The 18,439-nt window shown below is 37.2% G+C and overlaps 1 protein-coding gene across 1 annotated transcript in view; it reads left to right on the forward strand.

Annotated features, from left to right (window-relative positions):
- The window catches only part of TMEM135 (transmembrane protein 135), a 187,920-nt gene that overhangs the window by 40,117 nt on the left and 129,364 nt on the right, over nt 1-18,439 (forward strand). The window contains exon 4 of the mRNA XM_040583550.1: nt 294-327. Within this exon, the coding sequence (XP_040439484.1) occupies nt 294-327 (34 nt within the window). The remainder of the gene's footprint in view (nt 1-293; nt 328-18,439) is intronic.

Here is an 18,439-nt window from a genome sequence, read left to right on the forward strand (position 1 = left end):
GGCTTTTATCTTGTGATAAGTGCTGTGTAATTCAAGGTGCCTTGCCCCTTCATGACAGCTTCAGGACTCGTGCAGTTGCTATATATAGCTTCGTTCATGTAATTCCTCACCGCTTTGGATACTGTGCTATCCAGGTGCTATTTTTGGTTTCATACTTAGTTTTCTATAGGGTGGTAATGGTTCATCCTCTGTCAATAATAAATAATAAAATATTCATAATGCTTAAAGTGATTTTCTTCAGTGTGCAACAAAATGTTTAATTCATTCACTAATTTTATCATTTCTGTTTGTAGGAGAGGTCTCCTCACAATTTACATGGCCAATCAAGTAAGTAGTCCTTTATTTCAAGAATATGTAAGATCCATTGTAAATGTGTCATGTTTAAAATTGATTGATGCTGAGATTCATTGCCTTTTTAATAGTTCCAGGATTTTTCTTTCTGTAAGGATTATGTGTTATTAGATAACTAAAATTATCTTAAGAGCAAATTGTGACTACAGATCTTTTAGGTAGCTGTAAAGCAGAGGCTGAAATGTAGTTCATTGTACTATGCTCAGAATTTTTGTATCATAGTCCCAAGACGATGGGTAATTTTGTATGTCTCCTCCATGGTGGAGTGGCATCTGGTACTTTTAATTGTCGTTATTTTGCAGATAATTAATTAAACACCATATACTTCAGTTTTGCAATCAATTCTTTTTCAAACTGCTATCAGCTATTGTGTGTACAAACATTTTTACCACAAGTTTCTATCAATTACAATTGTGTCATGTTCCTCACGATCTCATTGAAATAAATAAAAGTAGTAAATTTATCTAAATGACGCTTTGTTCATTAACTTTATCTAAATATATAATACTTCTGTAACCTGATCATAGTCCTTTAGGAGTGATTTTATTGTGCCAAAAGGATTATCTAAAGTTTTTTGTGTAGTTTGAGTTGCATGAAGAGTCACAGAAACTACAAAACCATGAAAAAGAAAAAGCTGAAGGGCTGTGTTCTAGACTGTGATGATTTGCTGGAGCCTCAGTAGAATTGTGTGAGAGTAGAACTCTTTGATGGTGATGAAAAGATTAATGACTAAAAGTGATGAGACAAAGGCCATGTATTGTAGTACAGATTAGGATCATAAAATTGATACTTACTCTTCCAGCCTTGTAAAGTCATTGCTGATGACTGATGTCATTCTGAAGAATCAGGGGCAGGGTGTGTGTGTGTGTGAGCTTTTGGAAGGAGGTGACATCATATGTTTGCTAGGAGGTAAATATCCTGGAAACTCTATATGCGTTTGCCGAACCCCTTACAGAGTCCCCTCTCAAATTCTAGCATTTAACAAATTCTTTTAGGCAGAAATTGTTTCTCGGGTTATTCTATATTTGTAGGCTGCTTGTCATTACAGACTCACTCATGAGTGGAGCTTACAGGCTTCAGAAGAGAAGACACTAATTTTTGCCATTAACTTTATTATTGTTAAGTACCATTTTAACTTTTATAGGTGCTTGACTTGGATGGCTCATACCCTATTGTTTTCCTTTTCTCTGTAAAGTTTTTTTACCTAATTTGAAAAGATGGGATATCCTTTTCCTGAGATTTAATTAATTAGATGTTTAGACTCCCAGTAACACATGGAAACAAGGTTTGATTCCTGCAAAGATATCTAAACCTTGGAAGGTTTAAAGTTTTCCTTGAATTCAGAAGAGCAACCGTGTAGAAACTCGTTGTTCAGGAAATGTAGGTTATAAAGGTGACGGTAAGTAGTTGGACGTGCCATCCATCATTCCTTTGGGATGGACTTTTCAAGAGAACGTGAAATAGATGTGCTTAAATAGCAGCACCTCTGAGTATCCCAATTCTGAGAAAGCTATTATCGCATTCACTGCTCTTAATCTGCAACGCCACACAGTTCACATGACATTGGACGGTGTTATACAGGAAAAGTCAACCGATGCAGTTACATTTTATGGATGCCATTGGATGCAATGGACATTCTCTCCAGTATAATGGTTTATTTTAGTCACAAGTCTTTGGTTGAACTCAGGGCTACGAGGATTTGCTTTGTAAACTGCCCTTCACCATGACATACTTGCCTTGCTAACAAGTTATGTAATCACGGTAAATGTTACCTTATTTTTACTGTTTGTCTTTGGTTTGGAACTTTATATGCTGTGATAAGATTAATCTATAAATTTCCTAAGCCTTTAAAACATTTATTTCTGTCATCTTTAGATTGCAGTGTGCCCTATTCTGAAAGCTGGCAAATTTTAATTGGTAGTGATGGCAGCTAGATTGTGAAATTACACTGCATTTCTTGCATTCTGTAAAAATAGTGTCAGGAACTATTAAAGTATTAATTGAACTAAATGTGTTCCTTAGTCCTTTTTGTTTCACGTTTTGCTAAACTCTTTTGCAGCCTGAGCAATAATAAATCATTGAGGCTTTTTGTGTGATTCTTCATGTGTGCCTTTGCCCAATTAGACAGACAGGAGGTAACTGTAATTAAGTTTATTGGTTTTTATAAGCAATTATTATGAATGTTGCTGCAATTATTTTTTATAGCCATATTAGGGCTTTTAAATTAGAAAATTTTATTTCTGTTGTCCTGTTGGTAGTGTGTGACAATTTGTCCTCAGAGATGAATTTACGTAGTGAAAAGGGGAAAGGTATGTTATAAGTTTTTATGCGTGGCTGCTGTTTCTCAGTTCAGTGAGTGAAATGCATTAGAACATGAAAGGCAATGGGCGTAAGGGCTCTTGTTCTAAAGGTGACATTTTTATTGATTTTTAATCTGGAGCTACTAGAAACATGTGAATAATTGTCCTGGCTAATTTTAACTAAGTCGGTGATTATAGCTTTATGTGAACCTGAACTCCCCAGTTGCATTTCCTTGTTGCTTACACAATAAAATGGCAGATTAAAAATAATGTCATTTTTGTGCTCTGTTGAAAAATCAAATAAAAATGCTTTCTTAGATTAGCTTACTGCTACGTTGAAGCTAAACAACAGTGTACTTCAGGGCTTGGATTTTCTTTTGATTTGTTGTTTTTTTTTTTAAGAACTAGGAATAAGTATAGGTGTGAAGGATCTGTGGTTTTAATTTTGATATGCAGAGTCTAAAATCAACTTCTGAGCTTCTCGCTAGAAGTCAGAGATTGTAGAAGTAAACTAATATGCCAGCGCCCTAACATTGTTCAACATGTAGGTTTGGAAATTTTTAATTAGTTACAATCTGAGACCTGATGTTTCTGTAATACCCTGGAACAGAGTAGCAGTAGTCAGTGCTGTAGACCACACAGAAGCACCAAGCCTTTCAAGTTCTATTTTGGGTTGCACATGTTAAAGTCAAGAAATTTCTAGGATTTTAAGAGATGCATTGGTAGCGAACATAAAAAGTGATCCTTCATGGATAATTTGAGATCAAAAGGAACCCCAGGATTCCAACAAAAGGTGGAAAGTGAAATGTAATCCTTCTAGTTATTTTTATCTGGAAAAGTAGATGATACTAATGACTGTCTGTGAGTAAGACCTATGGCTCTTATGTTTCAAAACAGTTAAAGCATACTTCATTGTGGACAGCTCAACAGTTGTTGCTTTTGAGCTGAAGAAACCAGGTCTTTGTGTTAGAGTTTTTTGTGTTGAAAACAAAACAAAGGCTGGCTTCAATATGTAAGATAGGAAGAGACTAATCTAGACTAGGGCCAATTTGATATAAAACTTTAGGAATATTGATGTGTTGTCACCAAAGAGGCAGTTAACCATGCATATGCTGAACTACAAAATGATTTTGTTTTCCTTCTTCAGAAAAAGGTGCAAGTTTCTTCACGTGCTATGTTTCAAATTCAAAGTGTGTATCACTCTGTCAAAGTCTTTCTTTGTTTTGTACTGTGACATCTAAAGTACGGTGTTGTACTTGTTAATATGAAATCGAAAATAAGTTGCTCTTGAGGGTCACAGATTAAACAGTGTGAAGTTCAAGCATAAGATGAGGCTGCTGGATGCAAAAGGCAGAGTGATGCTATTGAGGACTGCTTCTTGAGTGTGATGGGAGGAAAAGGTGTAGGAATCTGGCCTGGCCAAAGAGTGAGCATTAGGGAGTGGACAGGTATCAATTTGAAAAATAAAACAAGAAAGGTAGGAGCAAAAGGAGGCAGAGAAGTTCAATTGAAAGATGAGAAATGAGAATTTGGTGTGGCAAGAGACATGAAGGGACTGGAGCTGGGCTGATGTCATGGGAATTGTTTTGCGGGAGTGTTACAGTTTTAAAAGTGGAAGAAAGATGTGAAAAAGTAGATCTATTCTAGTTAAAACAGTGAGATGATGCAGAAGATGATGGGCTTGCAGGGAAAAGAAAGGATGAATTTTGTTGCAGTTAATATGAAGAGAGATTTAGCAAGAGCTCAGTAAGAGAGTCAGAGAGGGCATTGTTGAAGTTCTGGATATGGGAGTTGGAGAAATTGTTGTCAGCAACTGCACGTGGATAAAGTTTACACAGAAATAGGAAGATCCCATGTTTTATTTATCACTGTGCTGATGAAGTCACCAGTTCATCTGCCATTTATGAAGCATTGTACAGAGGTCCTCATGTACAGGGTAGGAGATACTGTTCTAAAGAAATACACAGCCATGCTTGTCATCAGTTCTATGAGAACAAAGTATGGCAGGAAGGGTGCATCTTCCCAGGTTATCATATATTAAAGATCGGTGATAATGAGGAGAAATGCTGAGAGGAGAGTCAAGAGTGCAAGAGGAGTGCTATAAGGGAGGACCTTCCAAATTTTATGTATTCCAACTTGTGATGTTTTTTGTAAACCTCTGAGATCTGCTGTGACCATGTTCACTTTAACAGCCTGCTGATGAAGCTGAGAGCCTGCTTACTACTTTGCTATTCCTTTCAGATGTACTAACCCCTTCCCTATGTCTGCTATTTCAGAAATACTTTTTTCATTTGTATTTCAAGTCCAATTAAGAAGTAAAGCTACCAAGAAATACTGTTCACATTAAACAAATATTGAACCGAAAAAGCTGATCAAAGGCATTCCGGTGGGTGATGCTCTGCTTCTGTATATGATAGAGAACAAGTAATACAGCTGAGCACAAAGTTTCTTACCGTTATGAAGTAGTCTAAGCAGTTTTACAGTTGAATTATTTTTCAGTTGCATAAATAGACTAAATCTGGGTTCATTTTAGCTGTATCTGTGTTTATTCGAACCAGTCATGTGAAGGCCACATGTAAATTTTGCTCTTACAGCTTGAAATATTTGGTCTAGGAGCATGCAAAAATGCTGAAGTGCAGACTTTAAAAGAAATCCCTCAGGATCTAATGGAGAAATGAGTATCTAGTGCTTCTCAGTCAGCTTTAACTCCAGATATTTGTATGTTTGGTCTTTTGTTTTTTTTTTTTTTTACAGGATGGAAGTCATAGTGATTCCAAATATCACTAAATCTTCATGCTTTGCAATATTTAAAAAAAAAATCAAAGCCATTAGCCTAAGGTAAGATATGTGGTACAGCAAAGCATATACCAAACTTGACAGAGATATGGCACAATATAAAACACGGTTCAAATGTTTGAGACCAAGGGCCTTCCAGTGTCACTTTCTATATACACTAAATTTGTTGTTATTGTTCCATGCTTTTTAGGGGTGATGCGTGGAGGGATGAAAGGAGGAGTGAGACTTGCTATGGCAAGAGAAAATACACTTCTGAGCTGTGCTTTTGCTGACCCTGTAGTTTTGAAGTTTTTGCTAATGGCAAACTGGTAATGTAAAGAAAGGTACTTGTGCTCTAGAGGTGATCTGATGCTGAGTATTCATGAGTGGTATTTCTCACCACTTATCAAATGCTTTCTATACAAAATTGCCAACGTGTCCGAGTTTTTATGGATGTTTCAGGAAATACCTTGTGCCAGTTGCAGTTAAATGACGGAGGATGCTGTGAATGATGCAGGTTGAAGGGTTTTGGGTTTTTTTGAGTAATATACTGTTGACTGTAAAATAATATTTGTCAATTACATAACTTGTAACTGAGAAACTTATCACCTAGTGCTGTTACATGCTATGAAACACTGTGTACCAATTCAGAAATATCCTTTAAAATAAAAAAAATGTTCAGGATTATCACCTCATTGATAATTCTGTGGTAAAATAGGTATTTAATGTGCCATTTGTTTTGGAAAACCATTATATTTTGTTACATGGTTTGTTTATGGTAACAGAAAAAGCTGTTTTCTGTTTAAATTTACTAAACTCATTTTATAAACAAGGCACTGACTAGCTCCTTTTCTCCTTTGGGTACAGTTGCATTTTAGTCAAAAGATAAGGGCAATCCAGAATGAAGAAGGGTGGATGGATTTACTTTTACCCAATACAGATTTTAATGTTTTTAGAAGTGCTGGGGACTAGTAAAATGGTTTTGAGCCTTTTCTCCCTTTTCTTTTTAGATAATTACAATTTTGTTGTGTGCTTTCATGTAATTCTTAGTATTAACGTTATACAAGGACTGCCAGGATGGGGGAGCTTAGGTATTCTTTTAGCATATTAGCTGAGATTGGAATACCTGGAATTATTTTTAGTTTCCTAACATTCCAGAAGTAATTTCCATAACTGAAAGTGCATCAAGTAAATGATTGAGTCACTTGTCTTCCAGGATGCTAGCTGTCCTGCCACTCTCTCTTGCTTTGTCACTGTTACCTGCACCCTTCTTCTTGGGTGACAGTGGCTTTGGTTGTAGAAGCAGCTGGCAGGGACCGTGTATATTTGTTCTCTAATGGTGTCCAAGGTAGATTCTCCTTTCATTCCTTGTGTTGCCACCTTTTGAGCTGACAGTGTGTCAGTTTAATAAAACCATTGCTTAGTTCCTTCTTGCAGGTAAAAAATGTTAGAATAGTAAGTCTTATTTTCTTGGTTTTGTAAGTTATTTAGAACAGCGCAAGGATATTAGGTTTATAATGGTTATTAGGAAAAATTTATTCACCGAAAGGGTGATCAAGCATTGGAACAGGCTGCCCAGGGAAACGGTTGATTCCCCATCACTGGAGGTATTTAAAACTTATAGATGTGGCGCTTGGGGACATGGCTTAGTGGCAGACTTTGCAGTGTTAGGTCAGCAGTTGGACTTGATGATCTTAAAGGTCATTACCAACCTGGATGATTCTTTGATACTCTATTTCTGACCTCCTGGTTAACTCAGAGGAAAAGAAAAATCCCATTTGAAAGCTCATGGAGAAGCTCTTGGGCTTTTCTTTTAGAAAACCACACTGAGCTGGAACTCAGGATGGTAAAGTAATTCCTGCCTTGTGGAGCACAAAGCTTCATGTGGGGATAGTGTTCTGAAGTGATACACCGATCCCCCTAGGGAAGCATCTGTCATCACTGCCTGGGTAAGGGAACAGCAAAAAGGACAGAATTTAGTACCATCAAGAAAGAAGTCTCAAGTACTCAAAGCAAAATTTCTGCTGTCTCATGGACAAACTGCCTTAGGTGATTAATTAATGTAGGTAGAAGGGGGTTTCCAGAGGTCATATGACTTGTCGTTGGCTGTAGTTGATAATTTTTGAACTTCTGTCATAAGCTAATCCTTTAATTTTAGTGCTCGCATGAAACAAATCTCTGATCCCAATTTAGACGTCCATATCAACTCAGTAGTGTTTTCCATGAGGCTCCAGTCCTAGGATGACACATCTCAAGTTTGAAGCTTAGCTGAGAATCCTGAATCCCTGCTTCTAATAGTGGCATTTCTGCTACTATTGTGGCCCACATTGTAAACTGGGATTTTGTGAAGAGTTGATTGCTTCTCTTTCTGTCAGGTCACTTGACGTTCCTTGAGAAGTCCTGCCTTTTGTTGCAGAACGGTATTTTTCTGCTGTTTTGTCATCTGGGTTGTGGAGGGCCCCTTCTGTAGCTTCTGCTTCTTCGCTGCCTGGGTCTCAGTGGAAAACTGAAGTAGAAAACAAATATCTCACATGTTTTCCATTTCATAGAAGACGTATGTAGATGGAGCTCATCTGACACTTGTTCGATGGCCTTCACATCATTTAATCCGTCTTATGGTTTAAAGCCAGGCAGAGCCAGCCCCTCATTCACAGAATGACACTTGGGGTATATGACTGGTGTCACAGCATGGACAGTCAGGCATCACAAATGCACTTTGTCAGAATGATAAAGGACTTAAATATAGTCTGGTTTATGAAACACAGGAAAAAGGACCATGATTGATGGATTTTTATCCCTTGAATTTTAAAAAGCAAATCTCAAAGAATAAAGCTAGTCATGTGTTAGTTTAGATTTGGAAGACACTGTGCTTGAGTGAGAAAATGTGGTTTGTTTTTTAATATAGTTTTAATAGGCAATCTTTAATAAAATGGTAATGGAATACAACATTTTCAGGTATTAGTGGCACTTAGATATTATTTTGCAAATTAAAGCCTGAAAATATGAATTTGTCTTTTAGAAACATCTCAAAGGAAGGAAAAAATCATAATGAAACAAGAAGGCTTACAAAGATCTGCATAACTAGAATATACTCTTTACTCATTCTGGTCTCTTTTTCTTTTGGTTTGCACTCTGGCAGGCAGAATAATAATTGAGAACTTTTATTAATTCTAAGTTGTTCTAATGGTTCTAATTAGCTGTAATACCTAGGTATGTATATGTATGTGTTTGCAGAAATAATGAAAAAAATCCAGTTTAGAAATAATGAAAAGTAACTAAACCCACTTTTGAATAAGAGTGTGGAAAAGAAAGCTCTTTTTCTCTTTGCAAAAGACTTGTAAATGTTCTTAACCTTGTCATACTTATGCTTTTGTCTCATTTTCTCTGCATCCCCAGGGTACAGAACAGTTCAAGAAGAAATGCAGTTAATACCATGAACTGGTTGTGTACTGGAGTGGTTAAGGAAAGGAATGCGGTAGTAGCAAAAATGGTTTTTACTAAGATGTTAATAAAGTTAACATAGACTACTGAAAAGCAGTAAATTTTGCTGAGTAGTTTGGAGGAATATGGAAGTTATTTAAGAGAAATGAGTGCATTTTAATGCCTGAAAGTAATGTTCAGATCTGTTCCACAGATACCTAAGTAAAAGAAAAATTTTACCCTTTCAAGGAATCATTGAGTTTATTGTGGTGACTGTACAGGGAAGTGTATTGTACGATTAACATTTCCAAACTCCTTGCTTAGAAATTAGATGCAGATGTTTTCAAATAATCAAAGACTTGGATGTGTTTTATTCTAGTTGACAAATGCTCAAGACACTTTCCAAAAATTTTATTTTGGAATTCAGAATTAGATTCCATAAATGGGTAAGCTATATACTTTATACATATCATGTTCTGTGGGATAGGCAGTTTGGCAACTGAAACAGGCAATATTGAAATAAATTGCTGCTTTTAAATATGAACATTACATAAAACTCGTACGAGGAGGGAAAGAAGCTGAAGTCTTAACTTTCTTTTGAATAATGTGTAATGTAGACTAATTTGATTAACAGACTACATAATCAAATTGTAGATAATTCATGGCACTGTGTGATGACTGTAAAAGGTTGAAACTTAAGGTCATTGTCACTGCCCCCACCCTAAGTAGGTTTTAAAGGTAGGTTTTAAAATTAGGAGTCATGTGAACTTAAACATTGCTGATGTCTTCACTTTTAAGTAATACAGTAATAAAGTTAGATCCTGGCAGCTGGCGTTCTTGTGGATTGACATGGCTAATTGTCTTTGGCATCTTAGCCTCAGGAAACCTCATCCATCACTTCAGAGCAGAACATTTGGCAAGAGTCAGAGAAAACACTTAATACTTTGTCTCTTGCTTTCTATAGAAAGCTGCTTTGCATTTTTGAACTTTCCAGTGCATTGGATTAGAAGCTCGATGTAATACTTACCTTTATGCTCCTTTAACATGATCTTTTATAGTGAATAACTACCCATTTGACTTTCTAGAATTAGAAGAAGTGTCAATATTGCAAATCAGATTTAAGGCTTACCTTTCAGCTAAAGCTTGTAGTTTATGCAGAATTTTATATCAGAAATACACTAAGTGCTGAAGAAGGCTATTTGACTCTTACAGTTAATTCTTTGATAGTAATTAGGATGAAAGTAAAGTTTAACCTCAGGTTCTGAAGAGCTTGCAGACACCTATCTCTAGTGCATATAGCATTTCTGATGGTGAGAATTGCTGTGGGCAGTGATTTGATAGATCAAAAAGATGGGTCAAGAGAGAATTCAAAGCTTCCCGGCAGGTTAAATCCCCATAGTGCTTTAAGAAAGTTGAGTGTTTTCCTGGTGGGAGGAAGGCATTTCAGAGGTCTTCTGGGGGAAGCTTGGGAGAGTGAGTCTCCTGCCCTTTGTACTTCATGACAATCTTAAGCAGTCTTTTTGCCTTCTCTCAGATCTTCACGTTGTCAGGCAGTCATATTTTCATCCTCAAACCATCAAGAAGTGCAGGTATTATCCTCCCTTCTCAGCAGCAGTCCATGTTACCTGGCAGTTTCTGTTGCCCTCTCATGTGTTTGAGTTTGTGAGGTTTGGAAAGAAGGGGAAGCGGTTCTGTGTTGGGAGAAGTGGTGGGAAAATGCAGTCCCAAGGGCTGAAGAAGTTGAGGTGGGACCTTAAGCGAAAGTAGTGCTTTCTCCTTCTGTATGTGATAATACATGTGTGTAGAATTGGTAACTTTTTTTGAAGGGAGGGATTTTTTCAGCTTCCAGCAATATTTGCAGCTGTTTGCCGCTTTACCTCTGCTTCAGGACAATGCTCAGGGTCCAGGTGCTGCTGGCAGGAGGGGAATGCCCCAGGTGTACAGTGAAGCGGGTAAAATGCTGCTGCAGGCTCATCACTCCTTCCCTCATCCCAAACCCTGACGTCCTCCGCTGAAGCTTGGAAATCAGAGTGGATGTCCCACTGCTCGTGGGAGTGGTGCCTAACAAGATGGGGTTTGAGGCGGTGGGCTATTAATGTATCTGCTTTATAAAATGGTGAGCAGAGGTGTAAAAAGGGAAGGAAAGGTCATCTTGAGCTGGGTCCTCTGCAGACTCTTGGAGTTTTGGGGAACATCTGTAATGACCTATTGTCAGATACAAGACGTACCAGGAACACAAAAAAATTAATCTGCTTGCTCTTGTTGGAGCACAAAGGGAAACGGGCAAAGGCATTTGTGCGTAGTCCGAGAGACAGAGGTTGGTAGATCAGCAGAACTGCTGAGTGCATTGGCTAAAAGCTGTAAATATCCACTTTAACTATGTCTCTCTACTGCCTTTTAACAAAACTGGGAAATTTGAATGTATAAAATTTTGGAGTCTTTATTTTTTGAGGCTTTGGCAGTCCTACTTAAAGTCTTCCAGTTACTCTTTTGATGATAGTTGTTGTCAAGCTGTTTCTTTATGGTTTCTGGGATCAATAAAGTATTGTAAAACCTGGTGTTGGAATACTGATTTCATTTTATGGAAGAAGGCAGCTTCAATTACGTGTTCAAAGTGTGCAGAATGGAATCATTTCTAAGAAGAATGCAGTTTACAAAGTGTAAATTCAACCTGCTGATTTGTGACTTTTTAAATTTTTTTTTTTTTTTTTTTTTTGCATGTTGTTAATTTTACCATAGAACTGGCTGGTGGAATGAGTATGCATTGCTTCTAATTATATGTTGCATTTAATTATTACTTTCTGTGCTCCAAATGTTTAAGTTAAATCCTTCATGCTTTTAATAACCTATATCCACTCATACTATGTTAGTGCCAGTTATAGTCTGATATTGTTCCTGACATCATTTATAGGATAATGATAATTAAACAGAGCAGCAGTTTCAGCCAAGAAGTCATTTTGTTCCTTTTTAAACTCTAAGCTGTCAAAATAAAAGTCAGTTGTATGTTTGTGACGCTAAAATACTAGTTCCACAGTAAAGTTCTGGAGCAAAACCTGTTTGGTCTAAAAATTATAAACAGCTTTTTCAGAACAAAAGTGAGTTTTTTGGAAAATACTACAGCTAGCTTCTCCTTTTTCACGGTTTCTGTGATGCAAAACAAAAACTATGCCTTTGCACATACAGTCTGAAATAATAATTGGTTTTATATTTTCACTTCTACATTTTGGAGAAGTATTTCCTGTGTTAAAAGTATTTTTTGTGGCTATGTATAAACATTATTTCACAAGTCTTATTGTAAACAAATATCTTTTCTTGTGTTTATAATCAGATAAAATGGATGTGCTGTTGTACAGCTGTAACCTTGTGTAACTGGCAAATGTTAACACGTGGCTGTTTTAAGGTCTTTACGTGATGCTGGTACAGGATACGTAGATTTTTAAACAGTGGTGAGACTGAAGTTTTTTAATTGTGTAAACCGTCACTGGTTTGGCATTCAGGGGGAGGTGGTTCATTTGAAATCTTGTCTCTGTGATATGCTCCTTATGGCTTTAATAAGGTTAGAAAAGTGGAGGAGGACAACTTTTAGCACAGCTTGTAAATGTCAGTCTGGATGGAAGACAGGTCAGCTTGAAAACAATATTGGTGTTGGAAAAGTGAAAGGAAAAAAAGTCCTTTCTTGAACCTGAGCTCTAATGAGGGAACATTGTTTAAGAAAATGTAGAATTATGATCATTTTTGGTAAAGCAGAAGGAAGTAATTTTGAAGTATCAAACTACATTTAGTAAATGTGGGGAAAGTTGAAGACAGAATAAGATTTATTTTAGCTGCATCTAAAGCGGACTGGTTTTCCTAAGGCAGTTTTTAATGGTGGTTTGAGCCCTGTCCACATGTGAAACTTTCCAATTAGTGTCCTGTCTGTGCCTTCAGAAGACAAACTGACTTTAACAGCACTTCTACAGGAAAAATCTAGAGGCGAGTATGACAGTAGGATCTTTTCAGATCTTCTCTATATTCTCTATCCTTTCTACACAACAGAGCAATGTTTAGCGAATCAGACACTATGGAAATTTCAGTAGTGCATCAGTTATTGTGTCTTACTACAATAGTCTGTTAAATAGGATTATTTTGGAGGAGCTGCATAGTTTGAGGTTGATCTCATATGGTCACTTCCATGCAAATCTTTAATGCTTTTGTAATGTGAGTGGCGATTCTTTGAGGAGTGTCTTTATAGTTTGGTAATCTTTGTCTGCTCGGCAGCAGTGAAGTGCTTCAATAGCTGCTGCTCTCCTCAGGTCTTGAGGATTGCAGATTTTTGCAGACTTTGTTACAATAAGTCTGGAAATGGAAATTCCGTGTTTGGTATTTCTAGGAAGAAGAATGATCTGAAGCGGGGCTGAATGCTGTCTATTTAAAAACATATGTTTCTTGACTTTAATACCTGGTTTATGTTGACGCAACATATTTTGTCAATGAACCGGCACATACGCATTGTTTCTTGATTTTGATAAGGTTATCCACCATAGCTTGGGTTACAAAAAGCGTGAGCCTTGGTTTCAGTAAGTTGTGTTAGATTGACTTTCCATGAATGTTAAATAATTTCATTAAAAATGTCATTAATTGGTTTAACGCTCCTCCAAAATCAAACTAGAAATAAATTGTCACCTTTGAGTATTTTAAAGTGTTAACTGATTTACTCTTTTTCAATTGCAAATCTCTTTGTCTTTGAAAGTTACGCTTTTTGTTTATATAGAATCATTTGTGTCAGTAACTGGTGGCTTCAGTCTGTCATTCAAGTTTGCTGGTACAATTTCTAAGGCAAAATTCTGTTTATAGCATTCCATTTAAATAACGATGTTTGTTGATTTTTCAGATCACCGTCTTGATTAAAAGGTCTCTAATTATCAGTCATGTGGCAAAATTTTTCAGAGAATGCTTGTACGGTTGGATTGAAAGTATAGTCGGTGTATGTGTAAGCTCATGCCCCACTAGCTGCTTACAAATACTTGATAAATAATTGTATTTATTAAATATTTGAAAATTTAAAATATTTTAGATAGTTGTATGGGAACTTTTTTGTTTAAAAAGAACAAAACCCCTTCCTTGCTTCCTGATACACACACATCCACATGTGCCATACTGTCTTTGTCTCTATTTTTCTCCCTTTTTCTGTCTTCAGGGATGTTTTTATTAACCAGTAGGAGCTTTACAAATTATGGCCATTTTCCCTTATAAGAATATGCAGTTGTCTTTGGTGACAAAAGTTCTTTTAACACACTGGAATTCTCTTCTGTCTGAGAAATGACTTCTGGAATAACCCTTTTGCTTTACATTTAAACCTTGATGTTCACCATGTCTCTTTATTCTTAGCCTAATTAAGACTACTGGGAACTGAACCGGGTTCCTGAGCATGTTAAGCCGTGCAAACTGGCCCCTTGAGTCCTGAGCCACGACTCTGGCGTACAATATCAGCTATTTTGTGTTGAAACGGATACACTGGACTTGAATATGGGCATTGTTTGCTAATGCTTGCAAATCGTAGTAAGTTAGTGGCCTTAGGCAAAGCAAGAGGTAATGGGAATTCAGTGATGTAAGTAACCTTGCTGGAGAACTTTGCCATGGTCATAAATAACAGAGCTCTTGGATACCTCCCCTCCTCCCCAGAAGAAAATCTGTGTAGGTTTTTTATTAAATTGCATGACTGCCTGCTTATACTCCATTTATGAATCTGAATGTGCTAGAAGTAGATGATGTTTCTATTTCGATGAATTTTGGAGTAAGGCCTCTCACTGATTTGTTAAGGAAATCTTAGTAATGGGCAAAAGTCTGTAGTTTTTCTCCCTGAATTTTAGCCTGTGTGTAGTGTAGGTTGTATATTGTGTCGTATGGAGACTCAAAGAATGTGTGTCAAACTGGAAGGATTATTTTGGAGCTTTACTGAATGGAGTTACTGCAGTCTGTAGTTTGAGCAGCATCTTAAAACAAACCAATTTGTGTTAACCAGTGCCCACTCATGTGGAAGGGGGGGTTGGAAGGAAGCCTCAAACACAGGTCTGGGGTGTGGAAAACCTTCAGCCTATGCAGTGAAAGTTTTCCAGAATCTCTGTGAACTGAAAACAGAAGGGTGTCATGAGCAGTATTAGGAAATTTGTAGCTGCCAATAATTTAGCTACTGGGTTAAGAAGAAAGGCCAGCATAGCAGTTTGTGAGTATCGTGACCTTCAGCAAAAGTAGATGAGTTGCTTGAGATTTACTGAAATCATTAGATCAAAGAAACTGTTAGGACCTAAATTAAAGAAAATAAGTCATTTAGTGTTTGGCAATACCCTAAGAAAACCTGTAGTTAATGTTAATTTTTTAATTTTGATGTAATTTTTTCAATTTGGAGGTCATCTTGTATGCAGGATCATCAACAAGCTGTATATATGGGTCCTACACTATGGGTGTATCTAAATTAATAAATAAATAGGGACCATGTATCTTTTTTGAGGCTGTAGTATAGGCATGGTTCTTTTCAATCCCTTCAACCTGCCAAGTCTAGTTCATTGGCTTCAACCCACTGTGATAAATATTTGCAAATGTAATAATTCTTCACTGTTTTGTGGTTACCGTTGTTTTGTATTCAGTTGCATGCTTTTTATCTTCCAGCAGTGTTCAAAACATTACTTTAAATTTTGAGTTGTAACTTTAAATGCAGAGAATTCATTGATCTGTTATTTCACTGATATTTACCTGTTCATTAGAAAAATGAGATATTTTTTTTCTAAACCAGAAAGTCTCCCTGTTAACAGAGATGCGTGTTTGTTTTTTTATTTATTATTATTTTGTAAATGAAAACAAGGATGCAGATCCATTTGTGTTAAACTTCTAATGAGTTAACATCATGGTGACCAAGAAAAGTGTTTGTTTATATTGCTTGCTTTTTAATTAAAATGGGTGGGAGCAAATGGAGCAAGAGTTTACAGGGAGCTTGAACAGGTGATTTGGAGAAAAATACTTCACAGGCTTGATAATAGTGCTGATACTGAATTTTGAGGACAAAAACCCGTAGGGAGCTCTTGGAATATTTTTAAATGATCGCTTACTATCTATTAGATTAGTAAAATGAATAATGAAAGGAAATTTATCTCATTACGACACAGTAACTCTGACAGCCTCTATGCCTTTTTTTTTTGTTGTCTCCTGAAATACTTTTAGACTGGCTATTGAGATTATATTGATGAATGTTTGGGTAAGCACATATGATAATCCTTGAGGTCCATGTTCAAGTCTTAAATAGCAGCTTTATTGGGTAAAGCCACCTGTGACTCCCAGAAAGATGCAACTTGGTGCAAAGGTAGTCAGAGATGTGGACACTGCTGGTAGTGAATAGGACTGCAAGTAGTGAAGGTACGCCATTGTTCTGTACAAATCGTCACCAAGCAAAGCTGGCAGTTGTCCCCCATTTGTCATTGGATTGGTAAACAATGGTGTAGGTGATAAAGAAGCAAAAATGAGCAGAAAAGGAAGCTTATGGATTTTCTGATGTGTTATGCGATGGCTGAGGAAGAAATGAATAGTGAAGAAACAGAAGGTGAGAATAAGGAAAAAAGGATGAGTTTGTGTGCTTATCTCAAACTTTTTTTTCCCTAAAACAAAAGGTTTTTATTTAAAAAACAGCATTCAGGAATTTTAGATATGGATAGATTTTCCTTTTATGTAGTAATCTGAAAAGCTAAAAGACTTGTAAGATACATCTTTGGAAGAAAGCTGGAAAAATAGATTGGTCAGAAAAAGGGGAATAATTGTTCACAAAGAGAATACTGAGACTGCTCGATTGAAGAATCGATAAATATTCCTGTCCTGCAGGTAAAAAACAAATACCAAATACAGAGAAATTGTCTACACATCTTTGTGCTGAACTTAAAAGCACAGAATCAGATTATTTTTTTTCCTTTTCTTTTTTCATATTGGTAGTTTCAGTGGAATCACGTTCACTAACTCAATTTTTAGTTCTTTAAATTCAGCCACAGAATTTCAGGATGGCACTGCAAAAATGAGGATCACACAATTATGGCAAAATACTGGGTAATGGGGAAGAGCACTGATTGTCGTCGTCATGAATGCTCTGGAAAAAAAGAGCAAACTGAGAAGACGAAGCTTTACTCGTTATAAGTTGTCTAGGATTGTCAAAATGAGAGGTGGTTTTGGATACTTGCAGAAGACTGTCATGATCCTGTTGACAAAGTAGCACTCATGCAGTGCGCATGGGGAGAAAAGTCCTTTTTTATATACACAGTGTTGAAATATAAATCGTTACTCAGAGGGGTAGGAAGTTGGAATTAGGAAGAAAATGTCAGTTCAACACTTTGTAGCTATTAAATACACACACACACACACACACCCTCCACCACCCCCATTTAGTATTAAAGATGATTGGGAAAGGAATAGAGGATAAAACAGAAAAATCATTATTATGCCACTGTATAAACCAGGGGTGTGCTGACAGGTTTACTACTGTCTGCAGTTCTGGTCCTCTTTAAAGTGTAATAGAAGTAGAGAAGGTACCTTGTGGAAAAAAAGATGCAAAGGTGTTGAAGAACATGTGTAAGTGGAGGAGCTAAGCTAGCCTGTGGGAGGATGACCAAGGAGGAGTAGGAGACAAGTATGTGAAATTCTGTTTGTGTGGAGAAGGGGGAATAGTGATGAACTGTTTATAATACAAGAATGAAGGGATGCCAAAGAAAATTGTTAGCTGTTCAAAACAAACTGATGCACATACAAAGCTCACTGAGGAGCTCATTGACACAGGACGTTGTGGATGCTGAAAACTTTCTTGTGGGCAACAGGAAAAATCATAGCAGAAAAAATACATTAGGGCAATCAAATGCGAAGGTCCTCTAGCTTGTTCTCACAGCTCTGCCCATAGTTTGCTGACATATATAGCAGGGAAGGTATTTTCAACTGCTGGTCGTTAGAGACAAAGAATTGAGCTAGGTGGGCTGGGGATCTCTTTTGGTGTGGCCATTTTTGTGCTCTTGGGTTTAATACAGGTATTTCTCCTGGGTTTGGAGCGTGAGTTCAAATGTCTGGAGAGGTGAGTCTTGTATCTTGGGCCAGTTTAGCTTCAGCAGCAGGAAGGCATTTTGCTGTGTAAGCTGAGAAACGATTCCAGCAGTTAGCTGGCTGACCCGCCGGACCCCAGGCGGTCGGGTGGAGAGCTTGCTGAAGCACATCACTCCGCTTTCCACTGCATCTTGGCGTGTAGTCTGTTACTGTGTGTTTGCATTTCAGTATCCTAGCTGTCCGTGCAATAATTAATTGAATGTATATGAGCATGGTTTTCTGTACGCTTAAATCTTTTTACCCTACGTAAATCTGCCAGGCATCTTGTAGCAAGCAGTAAGAGAAAACTGAGGGAAGCCACACGGCATTTGGTACTTTGGAGTGGAATCTCCGGACGAGCAGCGTGTGTGTGTTGTTAGCACCCAGTTACACAGAGATGGTGCGTGCCTAGGAGGGAGGTAGCTTACTTTACTAAATCCTTCGTTAGTGTGTACAGATAGTGGAAGGTACCGTCTTTGATGGAGGTTATGTGTCTCTGAATGTGGAAGTCC

Source organism: Falco naumanni, chromosome 2 (assembly GCF_017639655.2).
Source record: "Falco naumanni isolate bFalNau1 chromosome 2, bFalNau1.pat, whole genome shotgun sequence".
NCBI classification, from domain to species: Eukaryota; Metazoa; Chordata; class Aves; order Falconiformes; family Falconidae; genus Falco; species Falco naumanni.